The sequence below is a fragment of the Onychostoma macrolepis genome, chromosome 12 (genome assembly GCF_012432095.1).
Source record: "Onychostoma macrolepis isolate SWU-2019 chromosome 12, ASM1243209v1, whole genome shotgun sequence".
Classification (NCBI taxonomy): Eukaryota; Metazoa; Chordata; class Actinopteri; order Cypriniformes; family Cyprinidae; genus Onychostoma; species Onychostoma macrolepis.
In genome coordinates this window covers 14,712,229-14,725,284 of record NC_081166.1, presented here as the reverse complement: position 1 = coordinate 14,725,284, position 13,056 = coordinate 14,712,229, and the positions used below count along the sequence as shown (strand labels likewise).

The window sequence follows — 13,056 nt, the reverse complement described above, 5'->3', positions numbered from 1 at the left end:
TGCTGAAGAAGTTTAAATACACTGTTGAAAAGTTTAGGGTAATATTAATATTTGGTAACGCTTTATTTTAGGGTCTCTTAACTAGTTGCTTATTAGCATGCATATTACTAGAATATTAGCCATTTATTAGTAGTAATTAAGCACAAATTAATGCCTTATTCTGCATGATCTTATTCTACATCCCTAATCCTACCCAATACCTAAACTTAACTACCTTAGTAACTGTTAATAAGCAGCAAATTAGAAATTTATTGAGGGAAAAGTCATAGTTAATAGTGAATAAGTGTTCCCTATCTTAAAGTGTTACCTAATATTTATTTTTTCCAGAAAATATGCATTGTTAAACAAAAGTAGCAGTAAAGACTTGCATTGTTACAGAAAATCTATTTTCTATTACAGGAATAAATTTTAAATGGAGAAATTTGATCTTACATTACAAATAGAGAAGTTATTTTAGGTTAGTTATATTGCACAATATTACTCTATAGTTTACTGTATTTTAGATCTAAAAAAATGCAGTCTTTGTGACTTCTCAAAAACGTCTGAAAAATCTTGTTGAATATTTGAATGTTAGTACAGATATTTAAATAAGGTTGTAGCTGTAAAGTATTTCTCAATGAAGTAAATATTGCTTCAAGTTTTTCCAACTAATTTTTAAATGAACAGTCTGTAGTAAAATAATCTGTTATTTAAAGGGGTGGTTTACTGCGATTTTTCACTTTTTTCATTTTAAACAGTGTGTAATGTTGCTGTTGGTGCATGAACAGTATCCGCAAAGTTGCTGCGCTGAAAGTTCAACGTAAGCGGAGATGTCTTTTAAAAATCAGGAAGTTTAATGCCTACAAAAACGACTCATATGGGACTACGACGAGATACTTCCCGGGTTGCATACGTAAAAAAACCCATAAATTTGCATCAACCCCTCCCTCCGGAACATGCCAAAGTGGGGGCAAGGCCATGTTCTGTGGCTTTGTCGAAGAGGAAGAGTTATAGTGGAGAGTTGTAGCCATGCCGTCGAAACGGTGTTATTTTCACCCAGCTGTCAGGTCTTCTGTGTTCGGGCTTCCTATGGACGCTGTAGTTCGTCAGCAATGGTTAAAATTTATGTTTGATTATGTTCCTGACAATTACAATCCTAATTTAGCTCTCTGTGCTGCGCATTTTACGGAAGACAGCCTCCAGAATCAATGCTGGATTCACACAGAAACTATTACTAAAACATGGAGCAGTTCCAACTTTAAAACCAGAGGCAGCAGTTGTTGGGCCACAACCTGTAAGTAAGATTTCATAATTTTAAATGTATTTGCATCTATAAATTCAGACGTAATGTTTTAGTTTTATCAAGGACGTAAACAAATGCCAACGCTGGCTTTAGCCAGTTAGTTAAATGCTATTTCGTGTGTCTTTGACAAACGCGTACAAACATTTTGGACCCGAATTTGTAATTATGTACTAATTTTGTAAATGTATTTTCCATGTATACTTTATGACATAATTTTTCGATTTGATCAAGAACGTAAACAAGCCAACGCTGTTTGGTTATAGTAGCCAGTTAGTTCGATGCTATTTTGTGTCTATAAGACAAACGTGTACAAACTTAAAAAAAAAATGTAATCACAACAGCAAACTTCATTCAGAAACGTTTTGTAAGAGCCATGCTTGCGGAAGTTCTGCTTGACTCTCTTCATTACCGCTTTCTGGGTCTGATTCTGGCTCAAACTGATACGGCAATATTGACACCATTATTTACATTTGACCGGAGCACATGCAACTGTCGCCCGTGAAGGTAATGGGCGTGAAGTTTCCGGACAATGTGCAGTACACAGTTTAGCCAATCACAACACACCGGCCCAACTAACCAATATGAGCCCATTGCCTGTTTCTGAGGGAGTGGTTTCATAGAATCAGGAAGTCAACCGGTCGTTCAAATGACAGAGGAGAAAGCGGCTTACAATAAAGGTGAAATATATGAAAAATAAGGCGTTTTTTAACAAACGAAACACGAAGACATGTTATATTGCACCCCATAAACACAATCAAGCAAAGAAAAAAAGCAGTAAACCACCCCTTTAATGATCCAGTATTTTGACAGGTGATTTGGGATGTGCAAAATCAACTAGTCAGTACATTATCTGAAAGACTAGTCTGCTAATTGGTCTTATTTCTTTTATATTTATATCATATGGACTAATTTCAGCCCCAATCAGACTCGTTTCTATGTTGGTGGACACTTGCACTGAGATACTCATCTTTTCAGAGAAATCTTGCAGATTTTCTAACTGCTCACCAGTGACTGAAAAGACAAGCTCTTAATGTTACCAAAGCATTTAGTAAAGAAAGGGTTTTTCTTGCAGACTCTGATTTCAATGTTAGGTTTTTTCTTTTCTTTTTTTTTTCTTCATGTCTTCACCTTTTTGTCCTTGCTTTCTTGCTTCATTCTGTGTTCTCTGTGTCTCTGTAGTTCTCACAGCTGCAGTAACTCAGGCTTCGCTGCAGTCCATGCTCCATAAGATCCTGACTGCTGGTCCGTCTGCCTTCAACATCACAACTCTGCTCTCCCAGGCTACTCAACTGTCCAGCCAAGGTACATACACGCACTCTGCTCTCTCTCTCATGTACTACCTTTTACTTTCAAACCTGCTGTATTTTTTATTTGTGCTACAATGCCATCCAAATTATGTCTGACACATGTGGTTTTAAGGTTGGCTGTGTTTTGTGACCTGATCTTGAACTTCATAACTTGAGCTCATGGTTTTGATTTGTTTTTGGCGTGAGGTTGTGTTGCCGACTCATGTCAGCTGTGGGGTTCTGAGTCAGCTTCCTTGAGTTAGCAGATGGGGTTGGTAGCTTAGCACACACACACACACAGACTTGGCTGCTGCTGTCTGAGCAGATAATGGTGGGCCACGTGGGCCTCAAAAATGATTTCTGGTTTGAACACAAGTAGCTCTGTATATGGATTTGTCATGCAGCATCTGTTATTTGGCAGCATCTAAGTCACATGTTTAATTGCATGTTCACAGTAAATGATAGGTTGTATCTTCATAACCAGTAGCTTTTATGTAAATACTTGGCAAGACAGGCATTTTGACTCATTTGTGTAGTTGACCATTCAAGCGTAGTAATCCTTGAAAGAGAACTCAATTCTTTTTTTTTTTTCTTCTTTTGGATATCAAGTCAGTGTTTTCCATAGGATTTTTGTGAGACTGTGGTGGGTGAATCTCAGACCATCAAGATTTAGTAAAAAAATTGTTCTTTTTAAGTTAAATGCACCAGTTTGGTACACTTTAAGAGCAAAATTAACAACTCCAACCCTTTTTCAGTCACCAAAGTAAACAGATTAAAAAAAAAAAAAAAAATCTGCATTGATTTGTGCCTGGACATTAAAGTGTACTCTAACCTCTTTAGTTGTGATGATTTCTCAGTCCAAATTACATTTACACTGGTGTTTTTAGAAAGCAAAACAATTTGAATGAAATAATTGATATTTATTATTATTAAAAACACTGCAAAGTTACTAGGATATTAATAGGAAGCTCTCTCCCCTCCCCCTTTTTTTTGGTTCTTTGATTTGCTGTGGCAGTTTTTAGTACTCTGCTGCATTGATAAATTTGCATGCTGCAATATAGATGATATATCAAAGTCTTATCGAATGACACTTCATATTGTTTCAACAGTGTGTGAATTTTATATGAAATGGGATCAGACCTATTCTGGCATTAATTTTCAGATATTGCATATTGTAGTCTAAGGATGAAATTGTTTTATAAACTAGAAGAAACTAGGAGACAGTTTTTCTGTGCTTTGAGGAAGTTGGTGTTTCTATAGTCCTCTATAGCAGAAATAAAAAGGTGTGAAAAGTAATCAACAACTTTTCTTACTAATGCACATGAAAGTAATGTGTACACAACTCTGCAAGGCTTTTGTTTTGCACCCAATTTTATACAGTGATGTCCAAAATTATTAGAACACTAGTATTTTCGCCAGCTAAAAAATGGTTTTGTATCAGTAGGAAATATCACACAGAGATCTGGGGTCAGTTGCATAAACCTATCCTCCATGTTAAGACATTGTCTTAAAAACTAATCTGACCAACTAGCAGTTAGTCAAGGGGTGATCAGTCTTACTTTTTGGATTCAACTTTGACTAATCTGTGTTTTTACTAGGGGTGTCAACGTTAACGCATGCGATTTAATCAAAAATTACCGCGTTAATATTTTTTTAACACAAATTAATCGCTTGATAAGTTTTGACCCCAACTTCCCGTCATCGCAGTGCGGAAGGTTATCTATCATTGTGTGATAAGAGTACAGCAAACCAGTGTTACCAGGGTAACGGCACAAGTGGGCTATTTTGAAAATACGGTCACGGTATTTCGGCGGCCGCGGTATTTGTACCGCGGCCGCCGAAAGTGTATATAGACAAGTAAAAATTAAAATGGATCCTTTAACTAATGTGTATTATACTTGGAATGTATACCTGACGACTTAAGAACGGAGAGGCGGTAACATCACAAACAACGTGAGTTTCAGCCAGAGCATAACTTACATGTTAAGGCTTTTACACAGCAGAAATAAACATGACAACAGCCACTATAGATTATATAAGATAATAAACATACGATTACGATAGGATATGGTCTGTATGTGTTTTTTTTTTTAGATGAATGTGTACATTTGAAATGCTAATTTGTGCAGCGACATAAAAGGCTATAAATAGCATATTTTAACAACAGTAAACGACCAAATTCCACATGTGATCGCAAAAGGAAGTTATTACAAACACTCGGTGGTGGTTTGAAGTGAGTTCTGAGTAAAAATGTACTATTAATCTCATAAATTGTTTTATGTAGCATGTTAGCTCTAATGCAGCTGCAGAACAGGTCCAATTCTTCTTTATAATGCATTTTGTCATAATATTTCACGTAAGGTCGCAATAAATGTTTTGTTGTATTTATTTAGAAATACTTTTGATAATAGTTGGGTAAATGTATACTGGGATTGAAGCGATGTGGCTTGGTAAACGTTTTATTGCCAGTATAAAGGCTGATAATGGCTAAATAAAAACAAAAGAATAAGATAAAAGAATAATAAGGATTATGTCTCATAGCTGGCGGAAGTGTGAAAGGTTCTGTTTCCTTAAACTAGTTTGTCATGCATTTCTTTTTCAACACATTTACAGGGAAATCCTAATATTTTAAATTTGTGATTAATCATGATTAATCACAGTCCACGACTGTGATTAACGCGATTTAAAAAAAATTTAATCGATTGACAGCTCTAGTTTTTACATAACTAAATAAAAATCCTTTTATGCAACTGGCCCCATATCTCATTATCATCCAGTCAGAAACAACAAACTGAGACAGACGAAGTCCAGAAGAACTGTGGCAACGTCTCCAAGATGCTTCAAGAGACCTACCTGCAAAACTATGCGCAAGTGCACCTAGAGCAAAAGCTACGAAGCTACAGTACTGTTAAAAGTTTTAGGCACTTGTATAAAAATGCTGTAAAATGAGGGTGCTGCCAAAAATAATGTCATAAATAGATTTTCTATATCAATTAACTTCTATTAATTAAATTAAATCAACATTTGGTGTGACCATCCTTTGTGTTTAAAGCAGCTTTTGCTCTAGGTGCACTAGCGCATAGTTTTTCAGTTAGCTTTGCAGGTAGGGTTCTTGAAGCACCTTGAAGACGTTGCCACAGTTCTTCTGGATTTAGTCTGTCTCAGTTTATTCTGTTTCTTTGTGTCATTTCAGACAGACTGGATGAAGACGAGATCAGATCTCTGTGTGGAGCACTGGCTGTTGTCAGACTCCTTGTGTAAACAAATCTCACTGGATTATTACAAATAATGGCAAAATGAATGTTTGGAAATGTAAACAGATATTTCCTACTGACACACTACAGCAAAAGGTAGAAATAACTGACTTGAAACCATTTTTTTAGCTGGTGAAAATACCAGTGTTCTAATAATTTTGGCCACAACTGTATATAGGAGAACGGTAGGTCAGAGTGAGCTTCTTACTGTTAATGGCCTCAGTGAGATGGATGGATAGATAGATATTAGTGTAAATATTAGTTCAACAACTTTTCATTTAGTTGCCAAGGCATCATTTCAAAAGTTTATATTTTAATTTTCTAATATAGATTTTATTTCAGCTTAATTTTAGTGTTTCGAATAGATTAACGTTAACAACACAAACTATAGATTGAAATCGGAGCCAGAACCGCATTTGTTAACCAAGTACATGCCTGTTGTGATTAGACACCATCTCTTGACCTCATCTCAGTCTTCTCTCTTGTTTTGTCCTGTGGAGTAGCCCAGCAGTCCAGCCAGTCTCCGATGTCTCTGACGTCAGACGCTTCCTCTCCTCGGTCGTATGTGTCTCCTAGAATCAGCACACCACAGACCAACACAGCCTCCCTCAAACCCCCCCTCAGCACCACGCCAGTCTCCTCACAGACCAAGGTATACTGCTGTCAAATGAGATGACAGATGTCACAAATGAAAGTATAGCTTTGTAACACTTTCTCCCCATCTTTCTCAGATAAACGCTATGACAGTTAAGTCCAGTTCTCTCCCTCCACCATCGTCCCAGCAGTCCCTCCCCACAGACAAACATCACGACAACGGCAACTCTCCACGGACACTGCAGAGACAGAGGTAACTCCAGACATTTGAAAATAACTGAACTTATTCATCAAAACATTCTAAAAAAAAAAAAAAAACAATTGTGCAAAGTAAGTTTAATATAGGCTTATGGGTACTGAACTGCTCAAAGTATGCTTCAGCAGCCATATTTGTAGCTCAAAGTGGCTTGTTTTATGGTGTTTGACTGCCATCTTCTGGCTGTTTGTGATGGTGCTGATTTTGATGTTCTAGGAAGAGCCCTGCACGGGCCTAAAATTTAGGCCCTAGCCTGGCCCTGGCCCGAGACGCTCAGGCCCTAGCCCGGCCCGTGTCCGACAGCTCATCAGAATTCTCGGCCCGAGTCCGACCCGAGCCCGTCTTTTTTTCCCCTTCTCCCAAAACAGCTTATCTACTACTGTTTCAGCTATTAAAATAGTTCAGTTTTGTATGAAATGGCAAAGTGATTGTATTTCGTTTCGTTATTTTAAGTTAATTTAGAAAAACGTTTGGAGCATTTTTTTTTTATTCGTTAAATGTAAGTTTTTGTTTTTTAAAGTTACGACCAAGCGGCCAGCGGCAGACAGCGAGTTGATCATAGCCTATGTTTGATCAATTTAGCTTTCTCAAATCATCACGACTTCTCTAAAATTAAATCTATACTTATAAAACAGCTCCACAATGTTAGTTTAAACGCTTGAGCTAGATAAATGTGCTGATGCATATCCAGTAGTTTGTGCGGAGAGTGGAAGCTGAAGCATTACTGAACGCGCAAGAACCATCACTTGCATTGAAAACATTTCAAAATACGCTGTCATTTTTGCTCATAAAGGTAAGAGTAAAAGGCTACGTTGTTCGGAACTGTAAATGGTCTACTTGTATTTGTGTGCACTCACAATATCAACAAAACGTGCTTTTATAAAAAAATAAATAAAAACAAGAAGCAGTTTCGGTTTTGAGCAAGCAGAGCGCTTCTGAAAAACCGAAACACAGCATATAGCCTACTTGCCTCACTGACTTGATAAATATAGTATTTATAGAAAGCTTTTAATTACTATTTTAAAACGAAATAATTCGAATCGAAAACAAAAATTCTTTCATTATAAAATCCCTAAAGATGCATTTCTCTCTAAAGAAAGTCAGGATCATCATCAAATGTATGGCTGATCAAAAATGCAGCTTTTCCCGAAGCATTGGGAACTTTTTGTAACTCCACGCTCCAACTTCTTCCTGATGCTCTGCATGGTCACCTGTATGCTAATGTGTGCGTATGCGTTGCATATTGCTTAGGCGATGTATAATATTTATAATATAATCAGTATTTAATTAGCCATGTGTGCTCTGCGCGTATATGGGCACAATAAAAGGAGAGAAGCTAAATGAGCCCGAGCCCGATCTGTAAAAAAAAAAAATGGCCCGAGCCCGGCCCGAATGGACTCAGCGTGACGGGCTTGCAGACCTCTAGTTCTAGGTAGGATCACTTTAAATGATTGGATTTGCACGTAAAAGTAGCTGTTTCTTAAATCAGGTAGACATTAACCCATCCACTGTTTGTGTTTTGCAGCAGTCAGAGAAGTCCGTCTCCAGGTCCAAACCACATGGGCAGTAACAGCAGCAGTAATAATGGTGGTGGTGGTGGTCAAGGACCAGGTGTAGTCAGCGGAGCAATGCCCCCGGGCTCAGTACCTGCTGGCACAGCTCCAGGCAGGGCAACGTGTTCCTTTACACCCACGCTGGCCGCACACTTCAATGAGAACCTCATCAAACATGTGCAAGGGTGGCCCGCGGAGCACGCGGAGAAACAGGTATGGAAACAAATGTTTTTTTGTGAATAATTCATACTTTTATTCAGCAAGGATGCAATAAGTTGATCAAACGTGACAGAGACTTTTATAATAAAGATTTCTATTTAAAATAAATGCTGTTCTTTTGAACTTTCTATTCATTAAAATCCTGACAAAAAGCATCCCACTCTATACTGTGGCTTTAACTACTTACATTTACATTAGTAATTTGGGACAGTGCACTTATTGTGTAAATGTATGTTTTTACATTGTACTTATTTAAAAAAGAAATACCTCCATGCAATTAGATCTATAATTAATTTCTGTAATTACAGTTATAATTACACTGATGACCCATCCCTTCCACCTTAACCCACCCTTAAACCTACCCATACCACCAAACCTGTCCCTAACGTTACCCGTCTCCCACCTCAGTAGCAGCAGAAATGTTTTGCATTTCAATATGAACACAATAAGTACATTGTACTTATTTTTTTGATGTGAAGTACATAGTAGTTAAGGCCACTTAATATAAAGTGGGACCAAAGAAAGTTGTACAGGCTTGACACATGAAGCAGCAAAGTTTTCAACATTGATAACAAAAATGTTTTTTCTTGAGCAGCAAATCAACATATTAGAATGATTGAGGATCATGTGACACTGAAGACTGAAATAATGGCTGCTGAAAAGTCAGCTTTGCTGTCACAGGAATATGAGATTGTAAAATATAAAAAGTTATTTCAAATTGTAATTTTACAATATTGCTGTTTTTACTGTATCTTTAATCAAATAAATAATACCTTGACGGCTATAAGAGACTTCAAAAGCATTAATAAAATCTTGCCGACTATTATCGTTTACGGCTCAAACAGTGAAAAAGCAAATAAAGAAACTGTGGAAAACAAAATGCGGAGTTTCTAGTTCTCTTAGTACTGACCATCTGATAACTATTACCAGGGTCTTAGAAGACATTTCAGGAAAAGGTTAGCACCATATACAGCCTCAGTGGACAAAAACACACAGCATTGGGCTGCTGAACACAAATCATTGGCATCCACCTGTCTGCTGCCGAAATACAGAGATTTTTGTTGCATTGCTAACAATTTGCATACGGCTCTCCCTTCCAGGCCTCGCGGTTACGTGAAGAGGCTCACACCATGGGCAGCATCTACATGTCCGAGAACTGCACAGAGCTGAAGAACCTGCGCTCACTGGTGCGAGTGTGCGAGATCCAGGCCACATTGCGCGAGCAGAGGTCAACGCATTTCACTTTCTCATATACCAGAGCATGTGACTCCCATGTACTAACATATACAATGTACTAACTTGACTCTCCCTTTGTTTTTCTTGACAGGATACTGTTTTTGAGACAACAAATTAAAGAACTTGAAAAGTTGAAGAATCAAAATTCCTTCATGGTTTGAGGAACTCTGGGTTTGCGATGTGGTCTTGAAACAGGAGGAGAGAGGGGTAGGTGAATGAGTGGGCAGAACCCATTTCGTGCGCGCGGAACCCTGGAGAACCAAAGTTCTGTTGCGTTCTGCTCTGGGCCCAGTCTTACATTAAACGAGCTGCAGCGAGGTCTTGCTTTGGACCGAGGTTGGGTGGGTGGGGGTGGGGGAGAGGGGGGCGGAGAGGTTTTCGGAGGAGCTGCCCTCGCCCCGTCCCTGTACATGTAGATTATTTGTAGATGTTATTTCCATGTTGTAAATATATTTTGTAGATGAAGCCATGGGAAGCCATGCCTATCAAAGCTTTTGACATCCAAACGTTAAACTAATCAGCACCAAGGCAGACTGGGATCTCAAGTGCCCTCATTGCCACCATATGTAGAACTCTTGACTGCAGATTTTTAAATGACATGATTAAAAAAAAAAAAAAAAAACAACAAAAAAAAGAAAACAAACGCTCTTCAGATATACGATCGGTGAACCATTGCCTTGAGCATGTACCAGACCTGCATGGAAAAGGTGGACTAGTCGACCGGGACATTTAACAAGGACGATGACGTACACAACTCTTTGTCTTCTCACAACTGTGCACACGTATCCACCGGTTCATTTTTCTCTCGCTACATATGAAAAATTGTAGTAATGCTACATGGTTTATTGGTTAGTTTACCTATTTCTTTCTCTGGTTGCACTATAATGGTTTCATTCCCTCACCCCATGCCTTTTGAGGGGGTTTACATCATGTTTGTCCACAATGGTTCAGTGGTCTCCTACCTGCCCCCAATGGCCCAGCGATATGCCCATGGTCAACACCAGTGCCTGCTTACGTGATGGAGTGAATGTGAGCAAAAATGAAAGGAGAGAAAGAGAATCATTCCTGCAGCTCAGCCCATGTCGTTCCCCTCCCTCACCTCCTTTAGCAGGAGATGAAAACTGGTTGTCACCCAGAATTCCCTTTTTCTTTTCTCTTAATCTTTCCAGGTTTTTTTTTTTTTTCATTTCTTTTCTGTACCCTTTTTGTTTAAAAAAAGAAGAAAAAAAAAGAAAACTGTACTTTAAAAAAAGAAAAAGGAAAAAATGAACAAGTTGCTGTGGCAACTTGCATTAAAAACCAGAGTTCATTCCTATGTACAGTTGCTAAGTAATAATGAAGTTAAAGTTTTATTAAAGTTGCAGTGATTACTAGTCTATCAGATATGTTGTATTCATAAATTATTACCACACATTTTCCTTTGTACCCTGATTGGATGGAATGGGGGAAAAGTGCTACTGGAAAACCGAGGGTCAGCCAAGGACTGGACATCACCAACCCTGTTACAACAGGGTGAGGGCAGGGTCACCTGGGGTCAGAAGGTCAAATGTGAAATGTATGTATTGTAATAAACATTCTAAACTAAAATTTTGTTTTTGTTTGTTTGTTAGTATTCTCTTAGTATATCTTGGTTTCTTCTATGAGTTTACTACAAAACATTTAAATTAGGCCAAAAATTAGCATAAAAGCTAGGTTGTACACTGGTTGGAGGACATTAAGTATATCACTTGGTTGTCAGTTGATATTGGATATTTGGTAACACTTTACAATAAGGTTCATTAGTTAACATTAGTTAACAACATTAGTAAACATGAACTAAGAATGAACAATACTTTTACAGCATTTATTAATCGTAGTTAATGTTAATTTCATGCATTATTAAAATCACAAGTTGTGTTTGATAACATTAGTTAATGCACTGTGAACTAACATGAATAAACAATGAACAACTGTATTTTCATTAACTAACATTAACAAAGATTAATAAATAGTGTAATGAATGCATTGTTCATTGTTTGTTCATGTTAGTTAATACATTAACTAATTTTAACAAATGACACCTTATTGTAAAGTGTTACCGGATATTTTAAATGTTCTGTACCCCTATTTCCACATTTAGATTGTTTGCTGTCATCTACGACTCTTCATCTTTAAAAATAATTTAATAGCACTTTAAAAGCAATCTCAAAAGGAATATTTATTGTTCATACAGTGTTGACGACGACAACTGTTAAAAATTATTTAATTGAAATAAAATATATGAAAGACTGCTAGGCACAAACTTCAATATTAAAATGACTAAAGCTGACATGTAAATAAATCGAGGCTAAATAGAAATGGAGAAAACAAGTAAATATGACAAGCCTGTAACCAAGTTAATAAAACGTAAACTAAAAAGTTAATTCTAAATGTTAATACTATAAATAATACAGGAATAACGTATACTATCAATTATGTTGTGATACCTCGCTTCACTTGTGGCCTTTAACATGAAAAAATTAAGGTGTTAATTTATCTAGATAAAATAGTAAATACAAATAAAACGTACAAGATTTTAATAAATACTTTTGGGGGGAGTTTCCCCCTGTCATGACCACTAGGAGTCAGTGTTTGCACATTACAAGTTTGTGAATATTTGTTTTTTTGTCCTGACAGGATGGATTTCTTTCAGATCAGATCTGGACAGAAGTTACCTAAGGCCTGTTATACGTCTGTCCTGATATTTCATCTCTGAAGGTCTAGCCGTGGATTCAAAAAATAAATAAATCAGATTATACTTTAACCCATAAGAACCCGGACCAATTTCTCCTTATAGGACAATTATGGGGCATATAAAACAGACCAAATTGACCACTTATAACATGTTTCTGCAGTTGTTTTTAAAATACAACCCCTCCTTGTGAAAGATCTGTAATGTTACACGTATGTCACATTGGGCGTTTATGATACATTTTTTATCTTACATATGTGTCACATTGGGCGTTTATTTCTCAATTGAAAAAAATTATTTTATCTCTTTTTTTGTTGCTAAATAACAGTTTTTTTCCCCGTTTATTTGCTTTTCCACAACATATCAAAATGATTACATTTCTGGTACAATAAAACAAAAACCTTTTTCAGAAGTAATACAGTTTTTGCATTTTATTTGCTTTGCCATAACATATTTCAAAACCACATAACAGTGACCATTAAATGTTACAACAACTCTTTTGTAACATATCAAAATTAAACCTTTTCAGGTATATGGTTTAACCAGAAATTAATTTTTAGATTTTTTGATTGTTTTTTTTCACATCTCGAAAATGTGCAAACTGAATAAAATGCTTTCACAATGCTTTGAAATGAGCAGCAGGAAATGTATAACACTAAAATAATT

General features: G+C 36.9%; 1 protein-coding gene across 1 annotated transcript in view; it reads left to right on the top strand.

Annotated features, from left to right (window-relative positions):
* Nucleotides 1-11,267, top strand: part of waca (WW domain containing adaptor with coiled-coil a) — a 36,649-nt gene extending 25,382 nt beyond the window's left edge. Inside the window, exons 8-13 of the mRNA XM_058793292.1 lie at nucleotides 2,462-2,584; nucleotides 6,326-6,474; nucleotides 6,554-6,669; nucleotides 8,198-8,438; nucleotides 9,545-9,672; nucleotides 9,772-11,267. Coding sequence (XP_058649275.1) covers nucleotides 2,462-2,584; nucleotides 6,326-6,474; nucleotides 6,554-6,669; nucleotides 8,198-8,438; nucleotides 9,545-9,672; nucleotides 9,772-9,841 — 827 coding nt within the window. The 3' untranslated portion in view covers nucleotides 9,842-11,267. The remainder of the gene's footprint in view (nucleotides 1-2,461; nucleotides 2,585-6,325; nucleotides 6,475-6,553; nucleotides 6,670-8,197; nucleotides 8,439-9,544; nucleotides 9,673-9,771) is intronic.
* The last annotated feature ends 1,789 nt before the right edge of the window (nucleotides 11,268-13,056 follow it).